The sequence below is a fragment of the Branchiostoma belcheri genome, unplaced genomic scaffold (genome assembly GCF_001625305.1).
Source record: "Branchiostoma belcheri isolate BF01 breed outbred unplaced genomic scaffold, Haploidv18h27 scaffold1, whole genome shotgun sequence".
NCBI lineage: Eukaryota > Metazoa > Chordata > Leptocardii > Amphioxiformes > Branchiostomatidae > Branchiostoma > Branchiostoma belcheri.
The window spans coordinates 5039138-5049264 of NW_017802379.1; the positions used below are offsets into that span (position 1 = coordinate 5039138).

Sequence of the window (10127 nt, forward strand, 5' to 3'; positions counted from 1 at the left end):
ATTAGCCCCATCTAGCGGCCGACTCTCGGCATGACAGGCTTCTTTTAGTTTCAAAGGAGCAAATCGGCAGGATCAAACGATTTGGTTTGCTCAAAACACTCTGAAGCCACGAAACACAAGGTTTTCTTTGGGTTCATAATATTTCCTACACTACTTAACTTTCATTTCTCAAGTGCTTTCCTCCTAGCAAGGCCTTTCATTTTCCACTAAGTTCTCAAGGTTTTCTTAAAATCTCCTTTGGAAATACAATAAATAAATCTCTGTTAACTCATCTACGCTAGTGTTCTCGATGTTGTCTGGTCCATAACCTTCAATTGAAATGTGCATGTAACTAAGATGGATAGTACCAAGGCTACTTTTCAGGGAAGATAGCATAAAAAGAACTCATCATTACTCCACACATCTTTTGGTGTATCAAAACTACATCTTTAATAATAAACTGCCATTCATGGACAACATACAAAGAGCCAGGTCACAGCTGGTACAAAGTACATCACAATCAGTGTCTTTATCGAGGGAAAATACCGGACTCAAAAATTCCTATCATTATTACAAAATTCACCAAAAAAATACAATAACAGGACGCAAGTACAATTTCATGAATCTAAAATTATATACAAGATGACAGTTGATGATGCTTTTGTGTATGATATAGCTACGTACATTAAGGAGTCACAAAGAAATTGTTTAACAAGAAAGTTCAGTTTAACATTGATGCAGTTTTTGAAGGAAAACCAAGCAGCCTACTGTGTACAGACCATTCCAGGTCAGAAGTGTGGAACGGTCTTTGACTATGTAGCTTTGTCACGCTTTCATTTACCAATATGTAGTTTCTGCTACTAGTGTAACATGCCTGATCATCACATATACATCATTTCCCTGAAATTTGGGCCAGTTCTTAATTTTTCGTTGACATTGGATCCCGAAAATTCTTGCAAAGTGTTATATAACCCGCATAAAATGATTACAATGTATGGTACTGGTGTTATGTACTTGCTTCTAGTGATACAAAGCATAAATGTCTGTGTTGGAAATACAACACTTACTTACAACTTAATACAGAATATTTGGTTTGTAATCGTACTTTTTTAAAATTCATTCCCTCAGTCAAAGAAAGCCTTACATACAGTGCTAGTGGGAAGCAAAACAAAAACAAAGTCTTCAAACAAAACCATAAAAGAGTAAATGTACCTTCCCTTTCCACACATTTGTGGGTTGCAAAGAAATTACTCAATTGTTTATGAAAAGTAAATCCTTTACTGAAGAAAATTTTGGTTTTCTTGTGTTACGTGCAGAACCTAAAGCTGGTAATAATGCCCCTCCCCATGTCAATATTGTAACAAACAAAAAACCTATCATATGTAATAGTCCTTCAACAGATACTATATATACTTGTACAAGTCAGCACAGAAGTTTACATAAGACAGAGCTAAAAGGGTTGACAAATATTGTTGTTATACCCTGTTGTTCTCGAGAGAGCGACATTTGAGCAGTGTTTTGAGGTAATGACAGGCAGAATTTCCTTTGGGAAACTTTAAGAAGTGTAAGAATTGCCTTGTGGAGATTTAGAAGTCATTATGAAGAAGTCCTCTGCCTAAATGAAGCGTTGGCAGGAAATGGTTAAAATCAAGGTTACAATAGAAATCAACCCTTACAATAGCTTTGTCCCTGCCGATTTGGGGGGATACTTCGAAGTATAACAGAGAATATACATTGGGTTCCTAATGGCCAAGCAAGTTTTAACAAACATGGAGAAAATCTTAGTTCTAATATCCTGAGTGCTAGACACTGCTGCTAGTGTATCTACTTGTTTCTCTTTGACTGTACATTTTACAATATCCAGTGCCAATCCAACGTTGCTGGAAAAGGCAACACTACACCCCGCTCAAGAGTGGTACAGTCCAAAGGAGTGCAGTCCAGAGGTCAGCCGGGACGTACCACTTTGGATACAGGGTAGAGAAGACTTCCTACCATCAAGGTTGTTTTACAAGACAGCTTTCTACTTTTGCACCAATGTACAGACAATAGAACAAGGCCATGTATGGGACATATATAAACTGCACTAGATGTACTCCGGTCATAATTACAAATGTAGTCTAGTTGGGATAGCTATACACTGAGCACAGTGATGATGATCGGCTACACAAAAATGAGCTGATGTTATGTACAGATGCAGTGCTATGGGTACCAATCTGAGCTCCTATATATAATCAACATACAGTGCACTCTTCTCAGCTATTACCCTACAATCTCTTCATTCCAGTCTTAAAATGCATCGGCCAATACAAATCCATGGAGGTGTGGGTTTGATGTCAAGGGGGAAAGAACCCCCCTCCATGGGGGAGTATGCTAATTCTGCATTTTCAAACTTTATTAATGAATGTTCAACTACCTAAATGACACTTCAGCAAATAAAATACATTCAGTCAGTCAGTCATCCCAAGCTCCTCTCAAACCCCATACACACCCTCTGACATCGTACCAATCTCTGTTCATTTCAGGAACATTCCACAGCCGACTGTACTACTACCTCTGTCATCAGACATCCTTCCAAATCAACTTCCTACCCTTCTAGATCCTCAAGAATCAATTCTAACTCAACACTCATCCATTTAGGCTATTTCTTCTCTGCTAAGATACTACGAGATAAGCTCATTTGAAGCCTGACAACTTGGAACAGAAACTTTTTACAACTGCAAGAAAGAAAGCAACAGAAAGAGAGTCTGGCAAGCGAAAAGTAGTTTAGAGTTAGCTAGTACTGACAAGAACACAACACAGATAAGAAAAGCTTACAAAACTTAAACCAGGGCCATTCTCAAGGTGGTTCTTTTTTTCAAACAAAAAATGGAGGGGGGTCTAATACTTTTTTTCCTCTTGCACTGTGTTTGAGACTGTGGAAAAATGTATCTTTTCTACAGGAGTACTCGTCCCTAACCTTAGTTTTAATCCTTGCCACATGACGGCTTGTATGGGTCTCTTCTCTAACACAAATTAACAACAATACCCATCTACCTGGAATACCTACTAGAGAGGCCAACTGCAACAGAATTTCAGCCTGCCTTCCTCTGATGATTCTCTCCCCGACCTTACTTTACATTACATTACACTGCAGTTGTCTATATATTGCCAAAGGGAAAGGAGAGGGAGTCTATGCTTTGCCCTTTTGTTTTTGTTCTGGCCGCGGGGTGGCGTCACAGGCCGGCCTGCGTTCAAGCCACCGTACGGGAACTTCTTCTTGTCGGCAGGTTTCAAGATCTGTGGAAAAAACAAAAATACAAATAAGAACAATGAAACAACTTTATTGCACATGAATGGCACTGTAAAACATAAAATGTTGGCACGTAAAATGTTGGCAGTAGTTTTATTTTCACGAATTTGCATTTCTAAATATTACTTCTGTACTGCAAAATTGTTTTAACTGGACAACTAATTCCAACTTTCTACATGAATGTTATCTCCTTAAAATGTACATCATAATTTGTGGTGTTTTTTATTCCAATGCATAGGATATGTTGGCATTTTGTACAACAAGCCAGACGTTACAGCCATACTGGTAAGATAGTTCTAGGCACAACTAACTCACCTGGAAAGAACACATGAGTGTCTCGTCTACGCTCATCATTGCCCCGGCGTTGTCAAACTCCCCGCAGTAGTTGGGGGCTGAGAACAACGTGACCAGCTGTCGCTTGGCGAAGAACTCGTAACCGTCTTCCACCACCTGTAGACGTAGGAAGAAATATCAAACTTAGTAGCGCTACAACAATAAAACCTATAAACACTGTACATGGGGTCAAAAACCTCATATCTTACACCAACTTGCACTTTCCTGATATGTGAAAAAAAAGACGAAGTGTAGATTTTATAGAGGCTTTCCTTTGAACTTTTCAGCTCTACTAGCATGACTCAACACTAGATCAGCAGAGTGTACCATGTGTACTTTACTTTTATGCATCACTTGCTGGCCCCACTGCTCACCTGATGTGCTCTGCATATGAGGTCCAGGTCATGTTTGTGTAGGAACTTGGCGACCACCTCGGGGCCGAACGTGAAGGACACGCCGCGGTCGTTCTCCCCCCAGCCCATCACGTCCTTGTCGGGGTCTGACCACAACAGGTCGCACAGCAGGCCCTGGTCCGGCACGTCTGTCGGCCGCATGATGCGACGGATCTGTTCCATGGATTGCAAGTCAGGCGACAGTCCTGGGGTAGAACAAGTGAACAACATTGACATTTTAGAAAAAGCTCTCCTCCTAATCTGAAAATCATTTTGGAATGTTTCTTACCAGGTGCATCTTAGCCTTCGAGAAGATAACTATGATAAGGAAACTCTTGCAACAACCCAAGTGACAAGACTCATAAGCAACATGAATAATGTGTAAGGTCCAAAATATGATTTCTTTCAACCTCTTTCAGTAGCCACTACAATCCAAGTTACTTCCTAATTATCTGTGATATGACGTTTCGTGCATATTCTTCACAGCAATAACCAGGTCTGTATGTCAAGGACTAAAATACAGGTGGAAAATACTTTTAACAACAATCAAATTTTCTGCTGTGTGCCACTCAATTTGGCACATTTGCAGTCGTTACAGCAACCATCAACTTGGGAAGGGTTAAAGAGTTGTGACCCACCTCCGTGACAACAGAAGATCTTCTCGTCTATGATGGCTGCGATGGGCAGGCAGTTGAAACAGTCCGTAAACGTCTTCCATAGCTTTATTGTGTACCTTCTTTTACCTGGGAACAACAACATACAATTTTCATTAGAAAAACCCACATTGAACCTAGCAGACTTGTGCTGGAAAAGCCCCTAGTGACAACTTAACAGACCTATCCCTCTAAAATGATTGGGAAGTATCATGGGTCCCTCATGCACTCCTCAGCTGCCTGAATTCTCCAAATTCAGCTGCAGCCAGAGATATATCCTATGTCTGAACTTTTGAACTCCTGTCAATCTGCCTGTCAATCTTCCCCACCTACATGCATCTCAATGTACATCTCAGCTATAAACTGTAACAGCAGGCTGATGTGCAACTTTAAATAAAGCTACTGCAAGGTGCTCATCAACACCTTGCTTTCCTACTTACACTCATCGTAAAATCCGTAGATGCGGTTGATGCTGGCACACTCGTGGTTGCCTCTGAGTAGGAAGAAGTTCTCCGGATACTTGATCTTGTACGCTAGCAGCAGGCAGATGGTCTCCAGCGACTGTTTCCCGCGGTCCACGTAATCCCCCAGGAACAGGTAGTTACTCTCCGGAGGGAAACCTCCGTACTCGAACAGACGCAGCAAGTCGTAGTACTGACCGTGAATGTCACCTGGGTAAAAAGAATTCAGACATTAAGTTTTCAAACAGAAGCAAGCCATTTGCTTGTACAAGTAACACACCTGACTGTTTTTGAGATGACCTTTCTATTGTGAATTTGACACAGTGAACATACATTTCCATTAGGCAAAACATAGAAAAATACTTCTTTCTCCTCTTACTGTGAAAATAGAAAAACTTAAAAATATCTTGCCAACAGGGCATTTCTTAAGGCCAAAAATTATTGGACACCCTTATTTCAGTCAGCGATTCCTGGCAAAACTTGACTACTCAGAAATGGACCTATACCACATCACATGGTACAAGCCAGATCTTGTTTCTTACCGCAGATCTTGAGCGGAGCCTCCAGTTCCAGCAGGATGGGCTGGCTCAGGAAGATTTCCCGCGACTTCAGACACAAGCCGCGGATCTCGTTCTCTGTCAACTGCACATTCTTTCCCGGTCTGGAGCCACGAACTGTCGGGACAAAACATGATACTTCAAGCTTTCTACCTTTGACTCAAACAGGTTCATATCTAAACTAGAGTTCCCCGATCTCATACCTTCGCCAAATGATGTTAAACTTTATGACTGACAAATTATAGATTAGATTATTCCCCCCTGATTTAAGAAATAGGAACCTAATTTTCATGAATTAATCATTCTATCATAATCTCAACCAAAAGACAGTCTTATATATGTTAACAAACAATGCATTCTAGCATTTCCTAATAAATTATGCAAATGAGGTCCTGATTTGAATAAATTGTGTTTAATGATGTTCACGTCAACTAAACTTTCAAATACCACAAGTATGAAATTCCAGGCAGTTATCATTACATAATTATAAAATTTTCTCATTAATTATGCAAATTAAGTCATTATTAACATAATCAATATCTTCCTGTGTTTCTCTCATTGTCAATTACCAATGTCACAAGCTTCAATTGTCCTATCATGGAATGCAGCTGATTTATAGAATTTCCCCATAAATTATGCAAATTACATCCATATTTGCATAATTGTCACATAATTATATTAAACATCGCGTAAGCTACCTACATACCAAAAATCACGACGATCCGTCAATCGGTTCTTGAGTTATCCCCTTTTGAATATTTTCAAGAATATATCCCTGCAGTTCTAGAGCAAGCCGCTAGGGGGCCCAAACTCACGTCACTTCTTCCCCAGCACAAGAGCTACCTACCATCCAAATTTCATCACCATAGCATGTCTAGATCATGAGATATCAAAACCGGAAGTTCAGCTGCAGTACCATAACAAGCCGCTAGGGGGCCCAAAATCTAATCATTTTGAGGTCTCATCAAGACCTACCCACCTACCAAGTATCAAGACAATCCATCAAGGCCTTCTCAAGTTATCGTGTTTACAGACAGACAGACAGACAGACACACACACACACACACACATACACGAACGCCCCTGAAAACATAACCTTCTTGGCGAAGGTAACAAAGGTGTGGTTACCTTCTATACACTTAAATGTCTCTTTGCATCTATTTAATTGGACTGTTTCTTGTAGTTATCATCCGACTAAATCGTTTTAGATGACACTAACAAAAAAAAATATTAAAAGTTCGCATTTGAGTCATCTTCCAGTTTATATTTAGAACTACTCTTGATAAACAAAGCATTAAATGGTAAGCTGATATAAAAGTCACCCCCAAGTTTGCTCGCTAATAGCCCTATAGTTCAAGGTCACAACTGAAAATATCACTGCCAGAAATAGATCACACACATATCCTGGTGTGTGGCCTTCTTATGTGACAAACAAAATCTACCATATTGTTATGTCCCCATCAGGTTTAGGAGGGGGAAAGTAAACATGAAAAATATGCAACTCAAAAAAGAAAAATAATCACAAACTAAAAAGAAATGTTTCTGTTCCATTTATGATTCTATTCCTACTATGTTTTCATGTACGTGACATACTCGACAAACAACCCCTCTAACACTGATACCTAAGACTGTAAGGCATGCGCTAGTGCCAGGAAAAAAATTCCCAACATGTACGTAGGCTGAGCTGGTCTGCTGAACAAGGTTGAGTACAACCCTGGCATGTGACTATCTAAACAGGACATTCCACCATAACCACACAAGACCGGACTTAACGGGCTTGTTTCTGTGGTTTGCGGGCCTTCTGGACTACAGGTCTTATCCTAGATGTGGGTGTTTCTCACTTGACTGACAAGCTACTGGAAATTCTTCACTCTGTTTGTTCCCAGTTCAATTATCCTATCATATCTTCCAGCCAATTTCTTATTTTGATGAATGCACTGTACATAAAATTACTTTCAGTGTCTATTTACTTGATTATGTAGGTTGGATTTGCTAAATTAATTTCCAGTCTCCTATCTCATTACCAAATCTTTGTTTTGCAGTAAATATACGAGACTCCAAATACTTGTAACACAAAATAATTGCTGACATTGGAGCACGTAATACCCTTTCATGTGGTGAAGGTTAAAGGTACAGACTTGTTTCTACACAGCAGCTTTGGCTGTGTTGCTACCACAGCAATCTATATTTAGCCATTGACAAAGTTCAATGGCCCTCCACTTGGCTCCCTAATGCAATCATGGGCGTCCCATCTTATTACAATAAAGAGATGTCATGGGAACATCAGTCTTCTGGTTTTACGTCAGACACAGCTGGATTTATTGGAAGAAGTCATCGCATGCTGCGGGGTATATACATTGGGATCATCTGCCTGGCAACAGATACAGTACCTGACGCATGTGTTAAACTGATTCAACATCGCACAGGGAGAAGATATATTTTTACCTCCCTGCTGCGTTACGGTGTAACCAATACATGTTTGGTGCCAAGAGGCTACTCTAACGGGTAATTCCAGGACAATTCTTTGAGTTTCGAGGTAGAAAACATGCTGGATGGCCAAATAACACTTTACATTGTCTGATGGCTTATCAATATTTCATGAGGACTTGAGAATTTATAAAGCCTGTGGGTTATGTAATGAAATTACAGTCGGCAGATCTTGTTATAATAGAGCGGCGGTCTGGAATAATAAGTGTCCGGGCCAATACTTTCATGACAGGCGGTTGTCAAAATGAAAGGAAAAACAGTACTGCTAGGCACGAGGTAGCTCGAAATGCCAAGTAACAACTCAATTATTTGATAGGGGAGTTAAAAGAACAAGGAGCAGGTGTTATATTACAGTCAGACAGGTAAAAAATTTAAACAGCAGCTTTTTCAGTGAATAGACATTTAGGACCTGGAAAGACCACAGAGCATCAGTATAAAAAAGTAATTTGGAAGGAAGTTGACAGAAAATAAAATTTTCAAAAGCTGTTCACTTGAAGAATGTGTGAACCACAATTTTCAAACCATTTAGCCAATGTTGGGATGTGCAAATCATTGACCATTTCAAGTATTATATAATGTTTAACTGATGACTTTTTGATTCTCAACACCATGGTATAGAATGGCATCAGCAAGTTGGGGAAGAAAAAACAGACTCGACATTTTACACTTGAAAGTGTAAAATATCTAGCTTTGTACAACTTCATTTTATTTGTGAACAATATGTATGTATACATGTGGAGAACAATTTTTACAAGATTTTCTTTACACTATTCCTTTATCTGGATGTTGGATTAGTACGTGCATGTTGTGTATTACATTTTCAAGATACCATATGTACAAGTAGCAAGATAACACCGGTTTTTCTTTGGTAAGTAACAATATTGAAGTCATTGTCAACACCACTGTGAAAGTTTCATGATTAATTTCTTTAACAATATGGCAAAAATTGCTGTCTATAACTGTTACGCTTTCTGGGGTAAGAACAAGTTCAACCCGTTTCCCATGTTAGCAATGGTATGTTTGGCAGAGTCTTCCCATAGCTTTCTGCTTAATACACTGGGTTACCTACACAGCCTGGTTATACAATACAACTGTTGAAACGGAAGCCCAGTCCTGGATGATCTGTGAACAAAAAAAATAACGTCATTTCTCATGCTGGATTTCCTTTATTCAGTGACAATGCCCATAAAATTAATTAGCTTCTTCAATTATTTTCATCAGGATTTCAGGATGTCCTTGTCATGTAAGTGACTAGTGGCACATACTACAATATAACAGTAGAATTATTAGTGCCATGTCCAATTATAAAACTATTCATACCAATAAACTAACCAGTAATGAAGTACATACATAATTTAGATGAAACATGCAAGGACACAGATTTGCCAGCAAATGCAACATAATTCTTGTTCCATCTTTTCCATACATTTCTATGGGAGTTGGGCTGCCATATTCTTGTGTGTGTTGGAAACTACATTTGGGCGTATCAGCGCTTGGTACCTAGCAGTACGAACAGAAATAAAAACACACAAAACGACAAGCTTTCCTTCCATAACAAGTACTGTGACAGACAAGCTTACGTCAATGGAACATTCCCAACATGCATGCATTAAGGTTTAAGGTCACCTTGAGGCTATCAGCCGAATAGGATGCCTAGTTGTGCGTGTAATCACAGTTGGCAAGAAACCAACCAGAAGCATGCCATTACCACGAACTAAGCCTCAACTTTAAAAATCAAATACGAACCTATGTATACAGTTTCAGCCTACCTTCCAAGGCACGACCAATTATCAACGACCTTCAAATGCTGTCATGGATGGACACAGATCGCAGCACTGACATTCAAGTGGGCACACGGGGCTCCTGCTCCAAAACCTGGGGAAAAATAGAAGCATGATGAGCGTAATCGCTAATGACAGTTATCTGAACAAAATGTACTTACCATTGACAAATCTCTCAGTGTACGAATACAGACC

At 39.6% G+C, this 10127-nt stretch overlaps 1 protein-coding gene across 2 annotated transcripts in view; it reads right to left on the reverse strand.

The window, feature by feature from the left end:
* Positions 1 to 404: 404 nt before the first annotated feature.
* Positions 405 to 10127, reverse strand: part of LOC109464829 (serine/threonine-protein phosphatase alpha-2 isoform) — a 13032-nt gene continuing 3309 nt past the window's right edge. For both annotated transcript variants that reach the window (XM_019761908.1, XM_019761917.1), the window contains 6 exons: positions 5650 to 5781; positions 5087 to 5317; positions 4632 to 4736; positions 3976 to 4199; positions 3584 to 3718; positions 405 to 3255 (listed from right to left, as the gene is read on the reverse strand). In XM_019761908.1, coding sequence (XP_019617467.1) covers positions 3097 to 3255; positions 3584 to 3718; positions 3976 to 4199; positions 4632 to 4736; positions 5087 to 5317; positions 5650 to 5781 — 986 coding nt within the window. In that variant the 3' untranslated portion in view covers positions 405 to 3096. The remainder of the gene's footprint in view (positions 3256 to 3583; positions 3719 to 3975; positions 4200 to 4631; positions 4737 to 5086; positions 5318 to 5649; positions 5782 to 10127) is intronic.